Here is a 21,921-nt window from a genome sequence, read left to right as displayed (position 1 = left end):
TGCAGTGGTAGTGGTGAAATGAGGATGTGGACGATCAGGAATGAAGATCCATCATGATGGATGAATGGAAGGGAAGGGTGTTTGCGCGGACCGCTTGGCAAGACCTTCCCCTGGCTCAGCCCTGCCCGGAGCGTTGAGCGGACTGCCCAGGTGAGTAGTCCGGATACACCCGAGTGGCCTTTTATTGAACTCCTGTCGCTGGATCGTGCCACCACTTGTATTCATTCTGGCGCTCCTTACTCGCCTATAATTATACATACCCTCACACTGTCTAGCTACAGATGCGCAATGTATCGATCGCAATTCTAGCCAGCTTCGTATACGTCTGCGATGAATGTCCGCTCGCGCGAGCCTACAAACTTTCGAGCTACCTACCACACCGCAATCAAATGGCACGACAAGGGTTGTGGCGTAAGGCAGTAGAGGACAATGTCCGACTCGATACTAATACTAGTGCTCTAGCCATATAAGCAAAGTCAAAATCGTGTTGACGTGGCCTTCGACTGCTTAGGGAGCCTACATGCGCAATCCTCGAATTTCTCGATAAGCTGCAGCTGTGGTACTCAGAGGCTTTGTGAATTACTAGTTGCTATGAAAAGGTATGCCTACAAACAAGTTGACTGGTGTATCCTCATGACGGGATTTCCCTAACCCAAGGGAAGTTGGACTAATGAATAAGAGCTGCACTGAATGTACCCTGTCCGCACAAGTTGCTGTCGTTTCACAGCTGCATATTATAGTATCGACGTCTGCTGAAGGCACTCTATGCTCTCTCTAATCGCTCATCCTCTTACGGGTTCCAGCACAGACGCATAAAATCCAAAACGATTGAAAGGATCATAGGCTGCCTTCAAAGCTCTCAATCTTCTCAATCGCCATGGCTCGAATCCATACAATTCTTGTGGACTCTCCGCTCCTCGCGCATAGTTCGGATATGTTCCCACCGGGCCATACTTTTCCGTATCTTGTCCGGATTTGAAGACCGCCGTGAGCTCAGCTGCTGTAGCATTGGCTCTCTCAAAGTTGGACCGAGAAGTATTATGGATGAGTTCAAAACCCAATAGAATATTCGCACGTCGCTCTTCTCCAGATACAGCCGTGCTATCTGCTGCAACTGCTTTGACACCTTCAGTCGCGTAGGACTCAAGCAATCCATAAGCTCCACTGAATTCTGGCATGCTGGTGAGATTGGCGAAGATATCGTATGCTTTCTTCATCGTCGTAACGTTATAGTTATGTAGGCTGACGCTCGCCATGATAGAGTCCGAGCGCCGCATACAAGAATATCCTTCGAGTGTGAATCCGACGAGGCCTGGAACTTTCGTGTAATCCGTTTCCGTGACCTTCTGAATACTCAAAGGACCGATTGACTCATATCTCTCAGAAAATGGAGCGGCAGCCTCAGACGTACCTTCATAGATGATGTCCAGTCGAAAAACAGGCTACGAATCTTATTAGCAGTCAAGTACAGACAGCAAGAAGGATAGCCTCGCACGTTTACAGCGTCGAGTGAAGGCACGTGTGCGATGTTACCCCATTCCACCATCAGCTCTGGGGGATGATTTCCAGGCGCATCAGTGAGTTTGTTAGATACTGTCAAGGCCTCCTCAAGCTTGTCTTTGTTGAAGTAAATCAGGGTATGCTGCCATTGAGCATCGCGCGGGATGTCATATACCCGGTATCGCACAGATGTGACGATCCCAAAGTTGTGTCCTGCACCCCTCATTGCCCAGTATAGTTCTCGGTGAGAATCTTTGCTTGCAACAACAGCTGTACCGTTCGCGAGCACGATATTTGCAGATACGATCTGGTCGCACGCTAATCCATATCGACCTTGCAGAATGCCGTGACCGCCACCAAGTGCTGGCCCGAGGAGTGAGACACATGGACATATGCCATGTACTAGGAAAGTGAGCATGTTACATATTGCATTGCAATTTCTCGACCAACCACTTCGTTTGCCCTCTGCGGCAAGACCGTTCAGTACCTCATGGACTGATGCGCCACCCCCGATGGTAGCAGTGTTGTCCTCATGGATCGCGATAGTGTTCAATGCTCGTATGTAAATCTGGATCCCGTGACGAACATTGCTTAGGTCACTCCAAGACCCATGCCCGCCATTGTGTGCCAGAAATGGTATGTTATGGTGATTGGCGAACTTGATCTGGAAAATGGTTAACCATTGATGACGAGCTTTTCCTTAGTCCTACCACTAGTTCCACATCCTGTTCGACTCCTGCGACGACGGAGGCGACATATTGAGGATGAATGATACCCGGATCGATATGATCAGTCACATTCAGCCACTCTGGGGACGAAGGGGTGTAAATAGCAGCATTAGCTGACAACAGTGGGCCCAGTTCTTCGTGGATACGATAAGGGTCTACTGAGGAAGAGCTTGCGAATCCACTAAAGAGGTTTCCTAGGAGCCATAATATTGCAAAACTCGACTGCATGGTTCACTGATCAAAATACTGTACATTCAAGTTACAAGAGTAATCTTTCTTTCTTTCTTTCTTTCTTTCTTTCTTTCTTTCTCTGTTTGCACTCTGCGCGTTGAAGTTCTAATGAAGGTGACCCGCTTTAATACTAATTAGTCTTCATACAGATATCAGCCCCTGGTACACGACACATCTCCCTGGTGACAAAGGCTTCGTAAGCCCTATATGTTGGTTGAGACCCTAGCGCCCTCGCTAAATACCGCCTTCATCAAACGTGGACTTTAGCGGCATCGACAAAAGCCAATGCCTTGGACTAGTACAAACGCGTATCGATCCATCACAGCCCCTTGATAAAGCCATTGATGGTTTCGTTGTGCACTCTTAATGTCGTTTATATCGCAACTCCAATGGCCAGAAATATCACTCCTCGTAAATTGCACAAGCAGCGAGGGAAAGTGCTACACATAGGTGCAATTATCACTGGATATGCTCGTCACTATTATTGGGGCTGGTTGGAATGGTTGTCATCTGGCGTGCGAGATAGCGGCTGTAGGCTGTGAAGTCGTGCTTCTGGAGCAAGGTAGTCAACTCCTCGCAGGTACATCAGGGTCGTTTGGCATCCGACTACATAAAGGTATTAGTGTACAAGGGATGAGTATGGGTCAATGACTGACGAATTTAGGTCCGCATTACCCACGATCCTCAAACACGAGAGCAAACTGTAGGAAAAGGCCGGTGTCCTCAATGGTCGAACTTGGAGTTGCAGTAGCTAACAGTTACCAGCTTTAAAAAGTTTCGACAAAAGTACAAAGACCTCGTTGTGGATCATGAATACTCCCTTTATGCTCTAGGCACCATTGAATCTGATGGTTTCGCGTCGAAAACATCGTCTAGAGAGTTTGAGAAAGTGTGTCAGGAGAACCCTGACTGTCAAGCGGTTGATCCATTGGACTATGGACTTCTTGATACGCACTGTACGTACAATCTTGATGAGCCCAGCATAGCTATCGGTTCACAAGTACGAAGCTACTTCGCGCAGCGATTCGAACGACTCGGCGTAAAAGTAGTGCTAGAGACTAAGGTACTCGCCGTCGAAAATTATGAGCTTCAACAAGAGGGTACACCAAGTGCCACGAAACACATACGTACAGTCCATCTTGGTCAATCACTCAACAAAAGCTTTGTATCTGATGTTGTCGTCAACTGTACTGGATTTGAGGATCTCGTGCCAAGAGATAGCTGGTTACACTCGTCTTTCGATTTTGAGTTCATCTACCAGGCCTGTCTTGCCCTTCGCTTTCGAGACAATGCTCCAACCTCAACGAAACCAATGTCACTCATATTTATGGACGGCTGGTTCCCATGCCTCATGCCAGCCATTTCTAATATAAATTCTGGTGCGCCCCAACAGGACTACATCCTTACTCACGGCGCATATACGATTCTCGGTTCCTTCGAGTGCCCACAGAAGGCGCGATTGCTGCTCGATGAATACCTCGACGATGCTCTTGTAGATGCTATGGCCCGCGTTCCAGCAGAGGCTGAGATGCGTCGCTTCTGGCCGGCATTCTCTGATCGTTTCACGTACGAGGGCTGGTATGGCGGTGTCTTGGCAAAACCGAAATGCCCTACCGAGTTTCGAAGTGGTTTCGCTTTCCAATATGATGGAGTTGTTCACGTCTTTCCGGGAAAGATTAGTAATGTTATAGACGTTGGTGAGGAAGTCCTCACCTTGCTTGGTCTGGGCAGCACGGGTATCAGGGTCTTGGAGCAAGACGGATGTCGCTACGTCGAGAATGGCATCTTTCATCAAGGACAGGAGGAACTACAGAAGATGAACAAAAGAACAGACAGAAGTACAAGCAATCTTCAAACATTCAGGGATGTCCTTGGCGCTTAAAAATGTGTCACATAGATTGACTCCTCCCGGCTGTATCACCACGGATAGCCATATCAAGATTTTGTGGGACACTTCTTTCATGTTAGTTGCAGTGTATATCGCGTGCAACCAAGCTAGCGCGGCTGATCATCTGGTCCCATATAATATAGACTTCCATATACAACAACATAGACTAGAGATTTAGACGATCACATCACACAGGTGGTATATGAAATCCCGCTAAAGACCTTTAGGTACGGTGAGGAACAGAGATTCATAGGAGACGAGGTTGGAGCCAAATACGATGAATGATCAATATTTGAAAGTCTCGATCAGCGTTAGTAGTTGCAATATAATTTGACATGAGTTGAGCCAACTTACTGGTCATTCCGCCGTTCGGGGTGCTTCTTAGAATGTTTGATATGGACTTGAGCGAGGTCTTAGGGTCAGTGGGGGCCCCGGGTATCTGTGAAGTATTACTTTTATTGATGGCGTCCTGAGACAGCTCCGACACTATAGCTAGTAGGGCTAGACAGGATGACAGATGCATCTATGCATACGAGTCCAGAATGCAGAAACCTATCACTTGAGGTATTCTACAAGTAATTTGTTCGTAACTCTGTACTTATTGGCGAGTATACCACATGGTTAGCATAAGGAGGAAATCGTTTGAGGCACAAGGGCCCTGTGGAGTGTGGTGGACCCAAGAGTCCCTCCTCATCTGAAGCATTGACTGATGACAGAACGATGTAAGACACGATCATGTATCATGACAGAGGAGGCAGTTCACTGCAATGATAGTCACCTGAAAGAGATATTCCATGAGAACAATTGACAGATGGGCGACACAGCTCGCATGATTGACTCGTAATTGGTTCTTTACAGTTCCATGCATGACTTGTCGATCGATGTCGTCCTCTCTCTGGTGTTAAGAATGACCTCAGCAAGCCTTCAGATTCCCTCCATGATTTGACCGTTTCATGCCAAACTCAACGAAGCCTTACGCAATGATCGAAATTCTACCTTCGACTAGGTTTCGCAAGGCTAAGAAGTAGCACTCATTACACTCTAAGAAGAGGAAGTCTCCTATCCAAAAACGCCATTGGATTGACCAGTCGTTATTATCTCTGTGTTGGCTCGTGTTGGAGGAGCTTATTGCAGTGTAGTTTGTGAATTTGATGTACCTAACCTAGGTAGAGTCAAGTTAGCGGCAAATGTATGGATGCGCTAAACCTAGAATGGACGCAGCACACCCGCAGCGACTTGAGAGATTTGATGTTATTCTTCGCCGTCTCATCCACCTGTGATCAGTCTCAATCTAACGCACATGTGCCATGATCCTAATGATCCCAAGTCAGGAATGTACCCAAAGATCTATACTTTGCAACCATCCTCAGTACTGTAAGAGCTAGTGCAAGCTTCACTGACACTTCACAATCAATACAAGGAGGGATAGAATAATGTTCTAGCCGCTAGCGCGTAATATTCGTGGTATATGGATTACCAATTCACCTGACTGCTTTGCGGAGTAATCTCAGCGTCGTCGCACCTGGCAGAGCCCTACATTTATCGTCACGACAATGGAAGCCACTAGCACTCTGTCAACGACTGTAGTCGGTGATGGAATCCCAGTCTTATTCATTCACGGATGGGAAATGAACGGCGCCTCAGAGGCCTTTGACTACGAGCCAATATTCAGTACCCTCGACGGCTACAAACGGATTTATGTCGATCTTCCTGGTATGGGCTCGACGCCAGCCGACGGTATCAGGAACTTAGACGACATCTGGGCTCGACTCACAGACCTTGTCGACGCGCAAATCGGATCATCCAGATTCCTCGTTGTTGGTGCATCGTGTGGTTCCTATCTGGCGCGCGCTATTGCACAGAGATACACGACACAAATCAATGGTCTTCTCTTACGTGTTCCTGTTACTGATCCCGAGAACGAAAAGCGGGATCTTGATGTCTTCCGACCACTCTTGAGCAACGCAGACGTAATGAGCAAGGTCCCAGAGAAGGACAAGACTACAATGGGCGATTTCCTCGTCGTCCAGACGGCAGGCTACATACAAGCGCTGCTGAACAAGATTGCGGCGATAGTAAATCCAGCAGTAGAGCAGGCGGATATCAAAGTCCTCCATACGATTCGGAATGATCCCAAAGCGTATCTTCTGACTGCGCCTCTCGAGATCACCCCGTTCCCTGCACCAGCCCTCATTCTGACAGGCCGGCAAGACACGCATGTCGGTTACAGAGATAGTCTGCGGCTCCTCGGATCATATCCGAGAGCAACACATGTTGTGTTGGATCGAGGATCGCATGCTCTGCCTGTGGACGAACCAGAACGAATACTCTTCGAAGCCCTGGTCAAAGAGTGGTTAAGCCGCGTCCAGGAGTGGGCATGCCACAGAGACTAAAGTAGTCATGCTCAAGTAATTTAGCAGCTAGAATCAATTGAGCATGTAGTTGTGAAGACAGCGCAAACAGAAGTGTCGAAAGCTGCGCGCGAGATAGTTTAACATTCAGGCGTTGTCTGAGACTTCGACACTCGAACTCAAGGTATTATACACAACGTCAACAAGACTGGGACCAATCTTTTACAACACGAGATCACCATCAGATGATGATTCATGACAGCCTCATCGGGAAGGCATATGATCACTTCGCTGCAATCCTCGATCCTGAAGAGCTGCCGCGTAACTTTTCTTTCTCCAGGCCAATTCTATTCAATAAACTCAAAAGTATTACGACACCATATCCATAACAACGTAGGCACCCACCTATCTGGGGTTTCCACATGCAGCTGAGCAGACCGGTCAGCGCTTGGACGGCACAGGCGGCATATGTAGTACTGGTACAATACGCCTGGGCCATTGCTCATGACGGTATGCAGCCGATGGAGCTTGAAGGAGCGCCGGCGTGGAGGTCATATTCTAGCTTCGACACCGAACCCGCTGTCAAACCAGACGGACTGCTAGCGGACGCTAGCAGATTTGTTGGTGGCCTCTATCGATAAGCGAGGGGAAGGGTGCAGCGAAGATGAGAGACAAGGGTGCATTCTGACGGAGAAAAGGCGGTGATGGTGAAGGCCGATGGTTGTTGTGCTCTTGACAGGTCTGGGAGATGACAGACTCCGGCGGCGATGGAATGCACAGCCAATAGGAAGCGCCGAGTAGACGACGAGCAAGAGCACTAGTGGGGACCGAATATAGGCTGCACTTCAGCTGGAGGACTGTACGTGCCTTGAAGAAACCCGAAAGGTTGAAAAACGTTAGTCAGTGTTTCTATCTTTGATCGAACTATATCTTATAGTGCGGGCGCTCACAGCGGAGAGGTGGCGGTTCAGGAATAGTGGCCGCTGCCATTGGGATAATACGCTATAAAACAGGTTACAGCAAGCTAGTTCTGTAGATCATGGCATCTAGTGTTACTGCTGGGCTTGTATAGACGAGGGTGGTGGTCATGATGGTGTGACCGGTGTCTTTTTTACTGGTGGTATCTTCCAAACTTCCAACTCTACACCGCAGCACGCAGTGTGCGGGGTTTAGAATACGTAGCCGCCCAGCCAATCCCAGATGACCGTTGAGCAATGCCATGATTGGATGGACTCCTGGACGAGGCGTAAAAGCCTCAAGGAAGGCAGAATACATACATGACATTAGTCTACTATGTAAATGGCTGCGCTCTAGCCCTTTGGGCCCACAACGGCACAACGTAAACAAAGTAATAAGGTCAGAGAATGAGTGAACCAAAACTATGATGGTTCGTACGCAGGTGATTCGACAGAGGCACAACATGAGGCACAGGCTCGTATCTCTGCTATGCCAGTGAGATCCGGACGTTGATGTTGAGGCTCTTAGTCGAAAACTTGCTTCTTCTACATGTCATAGATCGTCTTTCTCCTGCACGATCGATGTTGGCCTGTGGGCATGATCTGATTGCCTTGCTCTTGACATAGGCTAGTATAGCAGACTACCGATGATGCTGCATACTGATTGACTTTCTCTTCAGTGTTTGACAGTCTGAGCGAGTGGCATGAGGGTGTGGAATCGTGTGATGGAGGGCATGGAGTTGCATATGGCTGCCCCGCCTTTTCTGCCGTGACGGTCTGACGCCGGCTTTTCATTGGTCCGCTGGGGGTAGACTACTGGATTTAGCGGCTACTGACTACTGCACGTCAATGCAGTCCTGACCAATCACAAGCACGAATGAAGCGCTGGCAGAAAACAAAACACCTCCACCACAAATCCATCCACCATTCACTGCCCGACCTCCTCCTCCAGACTCCCACCATCCAACATCCACCATCCACTGTCCACCGTCGCTGTCCAGCCTTTGTGTGTAGACACCCATGCCGCTGTATCCTCTTCGACCCGGCTTTGCAGCTAGCCATGCCCTATGCAGCAACGCCATGGCCATGTCAGGTTACTTGCCGGCATCTAGCATCTACTTCGCATCTAGCTGCAAAACTCGTTTCCTGGCACCGCCGAACCACTCATAAGTATGCCTTCCGCCGCCGCATCGTGGGACCTTTCCTTTCCTCTTCAGCAGCTTGCACAATCTTGAGAGCCTGGTATTGGGTTTTTTGTTTCCTCTTTTTTACGTCTTTGTTTTTGTTCTCAGTTCCTCCATTCCCCCGTAATACTACCACTCAAAGGCCTGGTGCCATAATCCAACTGCCCTCCATATCACTTCAATATCAATCTTCAATATCATTCACCATTCGATCGTCACTGGCTGGCGACCGTATACCCAACTTAATATCAGCTCTCTCTTGCTCAGTCTCTCGAACCTCAATTCATTCGTACAGTCAACAACACACGGCCTCTTCGGACCAACCTTTCAATTCTCAGACTCCTCGTAATATACACATTGAAAATCAAATTTAAGCCTTCACATCATCCACAATGGCCGCGATCCAGCTCAACTTCACTCTCCGTACGTCTGCAAACTGCAAGACTGTCCATCTACTTGGCTCCTGGGACAACTACAATGGCCAGCTCCCACTCAGCAAGGACTCTGCCAAAGCAGGCGCCTGGAAAGGCACGTTCCGCTTTCAAGGCTCCATGCTCCAACAGGGCCAGCGCTACTGGTACTACTACATCATCGACGGCTACCATGTCTCACACGATCCCGCACAGGAATATACCACCGAGCCCACCACCGGCCGTCAGCTGAATATCCTCGACATTCCTGCTGGCAAGACCTCGTCACAGTCTGCTTCCCGCTCTTCCAAGCGTCACTCCCGTCGCGTCTCGCTCGACATTCCCAAGGGTCGCGCCTTGTCGCCCAGCAAAATTCAATCTCCGCGACCTATGAAGCCGTACGAGACCCGTGAGGTCGTCCAGCAGAACTACTCCCCTGCGACGCTAGAGGCCCTGACATCGCGCTTTTCGCGGGCCACAATCGAAGAGAGCAGCGAGGAGGACTCCGACTCCGATGCAGACTCTGACGTGCCATCCCTCACATCGCGCAGCTCAAACAGCTCGTCACCATCGTCCGTCAGTAGCACCAGCTCGTGCTGCACATGTGAGCGCTACGGCATCACCCGCGCTGGTGACCGCGTCAAGCTCGACTGTGGCGGTGCTCGTTGTGGATTCTCTGATGGCAGCGAGTGCTCAAGCGAGGACGAGGAATACTACAAGGCCAAGACCACGCGCAGGCAAGGTATTGTTGTGCGACGCTGATCCCGCTTCACGCCCACGTACACTACATTCCTGCTCCGCGAGCCTTTCTCGTATATCTTGCATTCCCGCACACACTCGTTCGACCTGAGTCCTGTCGCTAGACAACGGTCTCCACTCGGAGACAGTATGGCAACAACACGCGCACCCCGCGCCATTGCACACTCATTAGGCCCGAATGCGTCCCAACGTGGTCCTTGACGCATCGTCAGGATCCGCAGCAGGATCGTGATCTTTTCTTTTCTCCATGTATATATTACGAAGTCTCACCGTTCATACAGCACACTACGCACGTCACGCTGGTCGTGGGCTTGTGGTGCTGTCCGGTGTTGTTGTTGATTAATCCCACCCGCAAACACGTTGCACTCGCAAATGACACAGGAGGAGCGAGTCCTGCAACTGGATATGTACATGTAGCATATTATAGCATAGCATGGCATGGTATGGTATGGCAATTGACGACCACGAAGTCTAGCGAGCGACCTGTGATTGCGGCTGCAGACTTCGCCAGGTCTTGATGACGATTATGAATTATGTCTCTGCGCTCGGCCCATTTGTGACTTGTGCCCTCGTGACTCCCCTCGTATTCACACTTCACTCTGGCCTTATCTTAACTACTTCACTACGCCAGTACTTCGCCATCATATGTATTCTATATGTGTATGTATCATTCCGTATATATGCACTACCCTCCTATCTTTTTACTGCGTCCTTCCACCGGCTCTATTCACAAATCGTTTCCTTTTCTACACGCCGCTTGTATACTCTACGTATATATTCTAGTATTGTTTTAAGGAGATATATTCTAGATATAGACAGTCTTATTAGAACATGAGTTTATCATATATATGATGATCTAATTATGTCGAAATGATTCATATATATATCTACTTTCCTCGTGACTTCTATGTTCAGTATGCACATATAAAATCTGACTCATGTTTTATTCTTTCCATTACTTATACATGGCCTTTCGTATATGCTTTTCTAGGAACAGAATGCAAAACCTAGCATGGGCAGTTCATACGCTTTGGAAAATCTAAGTTATAGTTTTTTCCTCTATTTTGTATCTTATTTCTCTCTCTCTGTCGACATTATATGTATGATGTAGTATGTCAGTGAAAGCATTCCCTAACAGTGGTCCACATACATTCGCTAAGCACTTATTTACCACTTTCTATAATCTAAATATGTAAAGGTTTTAGAATTTTTGTTTCTATTGCTTATCTAGTATGGATGAATATAAAACAATCGTATTTGTTCTGCTGGTCGCTCTACTACTTTATAAACTATCAATACACTTCGCATTATGAGATCTTTTCTTTTTCCAATATGCTCCGCCGCAACAAGTGATCACGCGCCTTTGACTGCAGATCCATCATCCATGCCATCCGGCTTATATAACAACAGCGTTATATCCAGGGACAGGGGAGGGATTATGTGCTGACTGTATCGCCCAGAGCGGTGAAGGAAAATGTGTGCCAAAGTCGAATAGCTAGCCCCCTGCTTCCCTCCTGCCTAAAGCTAGCTAGCATGTGATTCAGAGACGTGATCGAGGGGATCATAGTGTGATGTGTGGCGTATGTATGTGTGTATTTATGTAGTCGGGCTAACAAAAGTATATTAGAAATAGCTGGGGAGCTGACACGTTGTCACCGTGGTAGTTTAGTAGTTATACGAGAGGTTGCCCAGATACCACCGGATTCAGATGGCAATATTCAAGAAAATGAGAGCAGACACACATGCGTTGCAGTCCATTGGAACATGGCTGGTCAGCTGGTTGTACGTGGACCTTAGAGTATATCAGCAGACCAGTATTGGCAGATTGCGATCTGGGCACAGACAGCTACAAGGGAGAAATAGACTCTGAGTTCCCTTTGCGCAGGACTTTTGCAATGAGGAAACACCAGATACAGCGTCCTGTCTTTCTGCTCTCTACTTCTCTGCACGTATCCAGGATATCAGGAAATTATCTATCTCGTCGAAGTCACTGATATGTATACAACTCAAACTCACTTCGACGGCATGGTCCCAGAGTGCAACCTGTCGTGTGAAATCGCGAGTTTGCGGCGCATGGTCGTAGTTGGAATGGTGGGTGGGAGAAATATCATAGATAAGTAAGCGTATAGCCAACGTGACGGAAAGGGTTAGATATCACATGGAAAGGGACTATGTAATTGTATTTAGGCGACGACTGTCTGCATTAGGCTGTCTGGTTTCTAATGACACAGTCTACAGTACAAAGTCAAGCGATTCTACGACATTATTCTGTTTGTAAGACGATTCTTGAAACATCTGTGCTATTAGCCAACGAATTCTAAAGTCTACATGTAACATCGACCACAGGTAATCAAATTGCTATATACCAGTTTATGGTATAGAAATGAATGTGTGATTGAAGACGAACACTAGACCACGAGATGTCGTAGCGGAAGATGGGAGAACAAGATGTCAAGATAACGTTAGAAAAACAATACCTGAGGAGAAAATACTCGAGCGTACTGAAATGAACAAATTCTAGATTTCCGTCTATTTCTGATACATTGAAGAGGTGTTGAGCCTGTGAACCACGAATTTAAGTACTAGCTGATACGTAACGAGAGTAGTCAAGTGAGAACAAAGATATATACAAGAATGAGACTCGAAGGGTACTCGTATTCGACTCTGGAAACGTAAAGTCGTAGTTGGATGCATTTGCGACGCCACCCATTTCAAACATCGTGCTGCGTCTCCTCAACGGATAGTCCGGCCCGAAAATCCCCAGAGACCAGATCAGATATAGCCAAGGGACTCACTACCACATTGAAATGGCTGATTGTACAAGCTACCGCGGTGTATCTACCGATGTCCGGCTGAGTATCAGGAGTCTGGTGAGGCTCTTTGGCCTGAGCTTGACGCCTAGTAGGCATATGAGGCCGAGTGACTGTGACAGAGGTAGCCGACAAGTACAGTCCTCTCCTCCGCATAGTGGCCAGGGCGCCCAACCAATGGGCATGGGTCTACCGCGTGTTTAACGTGCACACACCGGCAGACCGAGAAGCGCTCAACGACTAGATAACACATTTCTTTGGCGGCGGGAGTCGAGTAAGGAAGAAGTGATGTTGTCGAAGATGTATCGAGTGGAAATGTATTGAGCAATGGTAGTCCGATTTGAATCTGATATTGACGAGTCGACGATTGATAGATATGGAATGAGTATATTGAACGGAGGAGGAACTGATAGTCAAGGTGAAAAAATGTCTTCTTGAATCAGTGAGACTGGATGTACTTATAAATCCAAATTGGCGAGCAGCGGTGAGGATGTTTGGCTGTGTTTGTGAGATACAGAATCTAGAAATTCAACATCAGCGAGTGATGGTACCATAGATATAGAAGTGTGCAAAACTTTGCCGCATCAGCCAGGGCAACAACAGCCAGGTGAGTCGAGAATAGCATATTCCGTGCCATGTGTGTTGTTGGAGTGCCTAGAACAAGTGAAGGACGCAGTACGGCGAGGTGTAAAGCTGGACCTGTAGACGGCACAACAATACCCGGGTAGGGTGCCGTTGTGCGGCAGTCAGACCGTTATTTCGTGAAAGTAGACTCATATCCATAAGCTGGGATGTAGTTCGTAGCCTAAAGAATGTGATAACCCCCACGAAGGCGACGGATTCTAGGACAACGTCTCGAGAAGTATGGGGCAGGAGATCATGCAAATTACTCGAAGTACATTCTATGCAAGTTGTAGGCGTCCGTACATTTCAACTAAAGGCATCATGGGGACTAGAGATACAGTGTGGCGGTACTTGTTAGCTTGTGTAGAGAGTCTGGAGAGGCTCAGAAATAGCCGTGAAGAATACAGCGCAAGGGCACGTTGGAGGCGCAGTATTTTACTCGATGACTTGAAACTAACATGAAGATTGCTGTGGTGAAAGTTGCCGTTCTTGCAGGAACAAGAACAATGATGGGCGTTAATGAGAAGCCCTCTCATATCAGAGGCAGTACTCTTGTAAATTCGGCACCTTAGTGGTAGATAGAACTCGTGGTCATTGCTCAGGATTCATTCGAGAGAACGGCGCTAGCCCCAAAGGAGAGTGGCTTTTCCGTCGCGAACCTAACTCGGGTACGTATTACTAGATTGATCCCTACCACCAACACAACGCAGCAACTCCTCCCTCCTACACCGAAATTTCGTCCCATCACGCCGCCCCTATACCTTCAATCTCCTCACCTCCAGGCAGCTCCTGCGCGCATCGATCCTGTCTTCATAGATTAAGACGGCTGACGCAAGAATCACAACCCCTTCATCAGCGTACCTGGTAGGGCTGCATGAGAGCACCGGGATTCGACAGGCTGAGATGCTCAGATCGACCCTTGACTTGCAGCATGACGACTCGGCGCATCATGTTTCATGCTCGCCAGAGCCGCTAGACGCTGCCTCCGCGCACGTTCCAAAGCCTCATTGGTGTTGAGAAACAATTGCCGGTGTGAGACTGCCAGGCAGCCTTATGCCCGCTAGGGCTGTGGCTGTCCTGTGATCACACTTCACCACGCCACACGTGGGAGAGGTTGTGCATCGTTCTTCGAAATCACGTCGGTGATGTAAGTGGCACACGGTCTGATCTTTCTTCAGCTTCAAAAAGAGTGCTGCCTTCTCTAGGCGTTCTACTCTCTACCTCGATGTGCAGAATTGATTGCTGGACGGTACAATGAGACCTAGTATAGGCTTGGCCAGTGCTTAGAATGTATAAACGAAATGGAAAACTCGTTGCGATCAAGGGTTCCATATCACTACCGCACTCTTAACACATAAAATATACGGTCGTGGTGGCAATATTATTGAAGTCTTATAGGTATCCATCTGATCCTCTAATACATTAATTGGGTATCACGAAAACAAGTCCGTTAAATGAAAGTTCTCCTCGCCAACATCTGCAGAACGGCCCTTTGAAAATACGATAGCAATTCCTTAAGCAAGGAGCGCATAGCTCATAGCAGCACCAAGAATCAACAGCCCGGCTTGTTCAAGCGGCGCGTTGCGACCGCCAGCATCATCCACACCACCCGGCGCAGTTGTGCCATTAGCCAGCGTGCCATTGATAGCCAGCGTCCTCGTTCCATTTGGCTCTGTGACTTGCACCAGGGTCTTGTTCAGCTTGTTATAATCCCCGTCTCCAACCAAACTGTTGATGTATGTCTGGTCCGTATTCTCATCACACCCGCAGCTGAGGAACGCGGCACATATGCACTTTACCGGCAATGTGGTCGTGCCGTTCTGTCCTGCGCTGACGTTGCGGAACGTGTACCTGCTGCCATATGGATACATGTATGCGCCATACGCGAACGTGCCAACGAACAGCGCGCTCAGTGCCGCGCCGCCGATGAACACCCCGAGAATACCCTTAGGACTACGCGCGGAGGACTGGTATGGGATCGCAGCACCACCGCCGTAATAGCCTCCGTTGCCATATGCGCGTGGGGTGCCGGTGCCAGAGCGTGTTTGCCCGCCGACATTGGATGAAGATGAGGTCCGTCCACCGCCTCCAGATCCGCCTTTTCCTCCACCTGAGTAGATATGTCAGAGAAGTGCCGTTGGGATATCGGTGTGTATTCAACTTACCGCCACCGCCGCCTCCGCCACGACCTCCGCCCCCTCCGCCACCGCCGCCCTTGCGCTTAGAGAGTTCTGGAGCTGGGTGGTATTCTTCAAAAGACTGCGCAACGCGCTGAACATCGCGTAACACCAGAGATGCAGAATCTTCGGTGTCTGGTATCGAAAGCGCGTTGACCGAGGAAGTGGCCGCGAGGGCGAAGGTGAGAGCGTTGGAGAACTTCATATTATTGATATGTGAACAAGGTATATCGATATGCGGTAGAAAGCGTCGTGCAATTCAGACCTGGTGACGCCGAGAGTGAGTAATATGGTTTCGCAAATAATTAACAGAAGGCGTTTGCATTCAAAGATGATGCAACTGTAAACGACGTGTAGCAACGAGCGTTGCCCACGTCTATATACCTCTGCTGTTCTACCTAGGTTGTTCCGGTCGCTAACTAGGATTGAAACTGCCTAGGCAGGATTAGATCCGGAGGCGGGGCGACTGGGAATGGAATGCTATGATGCCCGCCAAGCAAGGCTGAGTGCCTAGCGTGTGAGTCCTTAGTCATCTAGTCGCCAATCAGAAGTAGTGGACTTGCTGACTTTCATGAATTTTTCGCCATTGCACGAATCATAGCACCACGTTTCATGCCGTCCAAGCCGATAGTTATCCTTCAACAAGAGCTTCCAAGCGAGGCGTGACGAAGGAACGCAAAGATCGTTGTTGTCATACCTTAAGCCACTACCGCCACAACGGCTTGATTGGGTTGTGGCTGTGTCTCCCTTCGACAGAATCCCAGTTCAAAGAACAAGCATGGAATGTTCGATGGCTGGAAACGGCAAATCTCCACTGTTCTTCAGAACCATGATTCATGATCGCCAAAGACCTTTCTTTCGGGACTCAGAATGGTGTAAGGCAGAGCACAGCACAGCCTCCACTTGGAAACGGCTGCCTTCTTCCTCGTTCCAGCGACGTAGCTCGAACAAGGCGAGAGTTATTTGCACGGAAGAAGCGCTGTCACAGGTGGAGAGAACGGGAACGCCTGGAGTCTGCCTGGCTTATAGTTCCCTCTTCCATGAGCTATGGTATGAGCTTAATTCGCCGACGTTGGAGAACCCTTATTTTCTACTTTCACACCATTGGAATTTAGAACTCCTATTACCCAACCTTGCGTGATGATTTCGATCAAATGGCCCCAAACCATTTATTTTCCCATCGCCACAATGCAGGGCCTCTCCAAGGCATCACGTTGCATTCTCGTAGCGAAAGCTAACACATAAATTAACCAGGATAGTGTACGCCATCGTGGCGCTTCGGCAGAGAGCTCCCTTACTTGATAGCAAGGAATTCAGTCAATGTAGCCACGAAAAATTGGTCAAGACCGTTGTTTTGTATGTGGTCATTGAATGAACACCATCTGCGTGCATTCAGCATCGTGACCGCAGCCGTCCACCACATCATGAATGAGCTATAAGTTCGTAGGTCTACTGTCTACAGGTTATCATTCACGTCAACATATCCAGATCTTTAATAGTTGTTGATATCGCAACCAGTATCGTACTCAAAGTATTTTACATATTCCGGGCTTATCAGGAACTCAAAGCTTGATGTTGTGCTACCTAACTTTGACATCAGAGGAACTAGGCTTGGCGCATAATTGTCAATTGCACTGGAGAGCGGTATGCTGCAACTCGCTATCACTATCATTAATGTATTGGGGAAATGTCAGTCTTAATCGTAATTTGGACCGGAGATCTGACTCTACTAGTCTAAATGAATGCTTGTAGTTACGATTGCTCTGGGCTCACATGCATCGAGTGCCTAGCGATCTGTTGAAAAATAGACGATCAAAAAAGGAGACGTAACACTCTGTATATCCCACCGTACAACGCCCAACACCAGGCTCTAATGTGAACGTCGCTGATTACTTCAACTTTTTGCGCGATCTTAAAATTATACTTGCGCCTGCGTATAGTTGAACGATAGTGGCGCGAACTCTAACCCAGTCTTACCACCCCGCAGGTTTTGTACATTGCTCCTCTGGTCAGGTTCCGGCACTGTCGCAAGAACTTGCTGATCTGGAACTGTAAGCAAGTTGAAAGTCCTTGTCGCGGGTAATGTCACACGAATGATCTTCGCAATACTAGGCGTGCGATCCGCCTTCATTGCAAAAAGCATATAGTATCCAGGTAACGCGATCCCTGAGTCAGTGGGTACTTTTATAGTGTGTGAAGTGCCAACTACCAAGCCATCAAAAGGAATCCTCCGCTGATCGGTGTTGACGGTATGCGTGACGGATGTCAAACGCATGAGCGCAAGGTTCGATGTCGGAACGTCCGTTTTGATGGTTAGGGTGCCGCCCACGTTAACACTTTCCGCACTGATAGATGTGATTACGGGTCGTTGGCGGAGGGAGCCGTTGGAGTTGAGTAGGTACGGCGGCACAAAAACCTCGCCGTCGTTATGGTTTTGGTCACACCCGTCGCCGCAAAGGCCACCACCGGCATGTAACACTGTCCCATCGAAGAGGAGGACGGCAATTGAATGGTAGTTACGAGCGGTAGCATGGGGATTCAGTCGTGTGTACTGTCCAGTTCGAGGGTCCCAGAGCTCAGGGACAAGGACAGCGTCGCGATCGCTGAACAAGTGGCCAATTGTGTTGCCACCAAGTATCAAAGTAGTTCCATCTGGCAGAGCAACACCGTTGTGAAATATTCGCGGGAAGTTCATGCGTCCGATGGCGTCCACGCGAGGATTTACATTTGGTTGATCGAGAGTAATCACGTGGGCGTTGGATGAGGCGATTTCTTCGTCGTAGTTTACTGCACCCCCAGAGACAAATATTTTACCCGCGGGAGCGTCATACATGACAGCAATACCGCACATCGCATCAGGATCCTCACCACGAATTCCTGCGGCTTTTTGGGTACCACCATTGCCAACCCCGTACCAGTTCATTGCCGAGGCAGGCCCGGCAATAAAAATTGAGGTCTGCTTCCAGCGGAACATCCAGGGGTGATTATCTTGACGGTACTGGCCAAGTTTGTCCTTTGTATAGATTGGCTCCGGTATACACCCTGGTAGCTCTGTCCATTTATCTCCGACAACGTCATAAACTTCTCCAAATTTTCTTTCTCGAACAATTTCGTCATGTCCACTGAAGGAGCCACCCAAAGTAAATAGGCGACCGTCAGAAAGAAGCGTAGTGGATTGGTAGCCGCGAGGAACGTTCATAGGAGCGCCTCGTTTCCACTGATTGGAGGTGGGATCGAAAATACTAGTAGTCGTAGCGCTGTCGCCTCCAGTGACGATATACCGCCCAGCAGCGTCCATCGAGATTCCGGGGCAGAACATGTCGTGCTCTGTCTCAACAACTATACGCTGCGTCATTGCATTTGTCGTTGGTGACCATAGCGTTACCCAAGTCTGGCCAGTGACAGGGGACGGGAAGGGGAAATTCTCGCGGCCACTGGAGGACCAGACAAGGATCTCCCCTGTGTCATACATCTGGGCAGCAGCAACAGGAACAAGAGGGAAGTCGATAGTATGCATCCATAGACCGAGCCTCGGGTCAGGTGCCTGGACTGCTTGTTCCCCAGGGGAGAGAATATTAAGCTCCGCGATGCTGGTCCAGGGATTGTTGGGATTCTGTGCTTCCGTGACAGCGGTGAACTTCACGTAGCGAGCCGATCTTGTGACAAAACTTGTTACCTTTGTGGTCTTATCGTTGAAATATGTCCCCAACGCGACTGGAGCTGTCCATGATTTTCCATCAATACTCAATTCGATGATGTGCTGCCCAACATTGCCTGGGTCATGATTTAGAACAGTTCATGACCATGTTTTGAGTATCAACATACCATTGTTGAAGTTGTCTTGGCGAGGCTGATAGCTAATGCCATTCACGGGATGTTGTTGCTTCATGTCTACAACCACGACGTGTGGAAGTGGCGAGTTAGGTACGTATTCCGAGTGATAGAATGTGTCTGTCCTGCCGTAGATCGCCAGTTCTGGGCCATTTCCCGCGTGTGAGTTGTCTGCAGTGATTGTCCAACCATTGCGGGCGATCGCAGCTCCAGCTGCACTGACAAGAACTATCCTTAGGAGAAGAAGTATGCAGAGAGGTTGGAAAGACATGCTGGAGAACGATAAGGCACGAAATATGAATATATACAACTGGTAATGATAAGTTAAAGCTCTTCGCCGTCACAAGATCGATTGTAGCCCACAGAAAGGAAAATGCAACTTTGTTGCTCGCATTTAATGCCTACTTCCGAAGGAGTCGTCTATCTTTATCCTTGGATTCAGGCCATCGTTGGACCCATGCTGCACGCGGACAGTGATCACAGTAAGCCGCAACCGAAAGAAAATGCTAGAATAGAGAGTAATTGTGTTCCAGGCTATTTTCAGGGCGTTATCCGCCGAGGGCATTACAACAGCGTAGCCAGGATCATTCACACATAGGGCTGAGGTGTCATTCTGATGCGGTGTTGCTCGCGCGACATGGTTTTGTTCGTTATTGGCTACAGGTAGCTGCGCATAACGGAGCGTAGCGTAGTCAGTCTGCTCAACCTCTCAAGAGCCTGGTAAAGGATGCAGCGAAGACCAGTTGTACTACAACTTAAGTACCATTCCGATTACAGGATTATAGCTGAAGTGAAGTGATTATGATGTTGTCTGTCGTTATGCAAATTCGATATCTGACGGCCTTGGCACTGTCAGCCATGACCCTGAAGTGTGTGCTCTAGATTATTTGCATCTCTTGCTCGTGGTATCTGGAATAAACGGAGGCGAATGATCACCCTCGCTCGAGGCGTCTATACGGTCAGGGGTGCGTGCTGTGTAGATCAGCGGTATGGTGTACAGCAATCGGCTATGATGACTTTCGTAAGGGTGAAGCAAGGAGAAGCTGCTTACTCGTTCTGATAAAAATACTTCGCGCCCACAGCCTCTTACCATGTCCTCAACATCGGAGTATTGATAGTCGCGTTTCAGACTCCCATTCCCGTTTGCGTTCAGCTTTCACAGCACGAATACAGGTTGTCGCCATGTTTCTTCCTTCTAGACCAATGAAAACCACCCATACACTAATGCAGTGCGAGATGTATAGCGTTGATCACGAGGTAATACGACTGCTTTGGGAATATGCAGATGAATTTCGTGCCAATACAACCTTGCGTCTGAGGATCCTAGGTTCGTAATTGCCAAAAATTGTAAGCCATAAAGGAAGCTGTGTTGTGTGGACAACCATAAGCAGGATGACATGCTAGCAGGAGCTAACTCGAATCTCACGAACACTATTTTTGTGAGTTCTTGCTCTGGCCGGTATCGTGACATCGTAAGGATGTACTTTGGGAAGAGCCCATGTTTCGCATCGTGTACCGTAAGCAGCGGCGCATCCACCGTGCAGGGTACGACGGATCATGTGCATGGTGACGGGCGTCCTATATCAGACCCTGACAATGGAAACCCTCCTCAACCTTCTGACTTTTTGAGGATACTGCGAGTCCGCAGCAGAACATAAGCGCGGTCATGATCCTATCCTTTACCGCCGTACGCTGCTGAGAATTCGAGATATAAAGTAATTGAGTCTGCCATGTTACCTCGTGTCGAGCTGGGATGCGATCCCAGGTTCGGGGATGCCGTTTGCCGTCATCAAGTATAGTAAGCGATACAAATATCGTCGACCACTGACTGAATGCGCTCTCGAGGAGGCATAAACTGAAAAAAAATGCGTGCGGCAGATACTTTAGATGGCCGCATATTCAATTATGAGACGATCCGAAACAACGCGGCTGGATTGGACGCAGTTATAACAACATCTCAGTGATATGAAGCCAGAGACATGGAGGAAACGAGACTGCTATTACACGTGGAGCCACATTGTACTAGTACCCAGTTGCGCTGTAAAGGTAGAGTAGGTGTAGGCGGTTACGTAGTACATCCGCTACGGTTGCCAAGCCAAATTATTGGAAGCGGTGAGGCGCAGTCTAGATCTCATACCCAGCCAGAATCCGAGTTGTAACACCTTGTGCCGTTTCAAGAACTCATAGCTGCGACCGGGTGTGGTTGTAATGTATTTTTCTTTCAAGTCACGGGATGTACAGTTTATCCCGGGTCACGTGTATGTTTCATCTAATACTTCGGGGTTCTCGCCTCTCAGCCTGCTTGACAACTCTTGCTAGCTGGAGAATTCACTCAATTGAAGCTATACTTCTCAAACCTCATATCCAGATGCTGTACTGCGCTCCTCCATGAAGATCCTATAATCGGGGCATCCACGTGATACACCAAAGACGAGATGGCGTCGGATGACATGACATGATAGGAATTGCACT

The 21,921-nt window shown here is 48.6% G+C and overlaps 6 protein-coding genes across 6 annotated transcripts; 3 read left to right on the top strand and 3 right to left on the bottom strand.

The window, feature by feature from the left end:
• Positions 1 to 305: 305 nt before the first annotated feature.
• On the bottom strand, positions 306 to 2,456 carry EJ05DRAFT_485663 (FAD-binding domain-containing protein; the record flags this gene model as incomplete). The annotated part of the gene is made up of 5 exons (XM_033745470.1): positions 306 to 352; positions 521 to 554; positions 795 to 1,379; positions 1,412 to 2,164; positions 2,211 to 2,456. 5 exons carry the CDS (start codon positions 2,454 to 2,456, stop codon positions 306 to 308), a joined length of 1,665 nt encoding a protein of 554 aa, XP_033601000.1.
• Positions 2,457 to 3,106: 650 nt separating this feature from the next.
• EJ05DRAFT_500067 (uncharacterized protein) lies at positions 3,107 to 4,341 on the top strand (the record flags this gene model as incomplete). Its single annotated transcript, XM_033746935.1, has 2 exons — positions 3,107 to 3,162; positions 3,225 to 4,341. The coding sequence occupies 2 exons, from the start codon at positions 3,107 to 3,109 to the stop codon at positions 4,339 to 4,341; spliced, it is 1,173 nt and encodes a 390-aa protein (XP_033600999.1).
• A 1,255-nt stretch (positions 4,342 to 5,596) lies between these two features.
• Positions 5,597 to 6,930, top strand: EJ05DRAFT_354579 (alpha/beta-hydrolase). The gene has a single exon (XM_033741030.1). The coding sequence runs from the start codon at positions 5,901 to 5,903 to the stop codon at positions 6,738 to 6,740; it is 840 nt and encodes a 279-aa protein (XP_033600998.1). The 5' UTR covers positions 5,597 to 5,900; the 3' UTR covers positions 6,741 to 6,930.
• A 1,973-nt stretch (positions 6,931 to 8,903) lies between these two features.
• EJ05DRAFT_475846 (uncharacterized protein) lies at positions 8,904 to 10,487 on the top strand. Its single transcript, XM_033743906.1, has one exon. It carries the CDS (start codon positions 9,231 to 9,233, stop codon positions 10,008 to 10,010), a length of 780 nt encoding a protein of 259 aa, XP_033600997.1. The 5' UTR covers positions 8,904 to 9,230; the 3' UTR covers positions 10,011 to 10,487.
• Positions 10,488 to 14,955: 4,468 nt separating this feature from the next.
• On the bottom strand, positions 14,956 to 15,998 carry EJ05DRAFT_537894 (uncharacterized protein; the record flags this gene model as incomplete). The annotated part of the gene is made up of 2 exons (XM_033749414.1): positions 15,607 to 15,998; positions 14,956 to 15,551 (listed from the first exon to the last, which is right to left on the bottom strand). The coding sequence occupies exons 1-2, from the start codon at positions 15,821 to 15,823 to the stop codon at positions 14,956 to 14,958; spliced, it is 813 nt and encodes a 270-aa protein (XP_033600996.1). The 5' UTR covers positions 15,824 to 15,998.
• A 1,538-nt stretch (positions 15,999 to 17,536) lies between these two features.
• On the bottom strand, positions 17,537 to 19,720 carry EJ05DRAFT_485658 (galactose oxidase mutant W290f; the record flags this gene model as incomplete). The annotated part of the gene is made up of 2 exons (XM_033745469.1): positions 17,537 to 19,392; positions 19,444 to 19,720. The coding sequence occupies 2 exons, from the start codon at positions 19,718 to 19,720 to the stop codon at positions 17,537 to 17,539; spliced, it is 2,133 nt and encodes a 710-aa protein (XP_033600995.1).
• Positions 19,721 to 21,921: the final 2,201 nt, after the last annotated feature.

Source organism: Pseudovirgaria hyperparasitica, assembly GCF_010093815.1.
Source record: "Pseudovirgaria hyperparasitica strain CBS 121739 unplaced genomic scaffold EJ05scaffold_7, whole genome shotgun sequence".
In the NCBI taxonomy this organism is placed as follows: Eukaryota; Fungi; Ascomycota; class Dothideomycetes; order Acrospermales; family Acrospermaceae; genus Pseudovirgaria; species Pseudovirgaria hyperparasitica.
The sequence above is the reverse complement of the archived record's forward strand: the minus strand, read 5'-3'. Positions and strand labels throughout refer to the sequence as shown.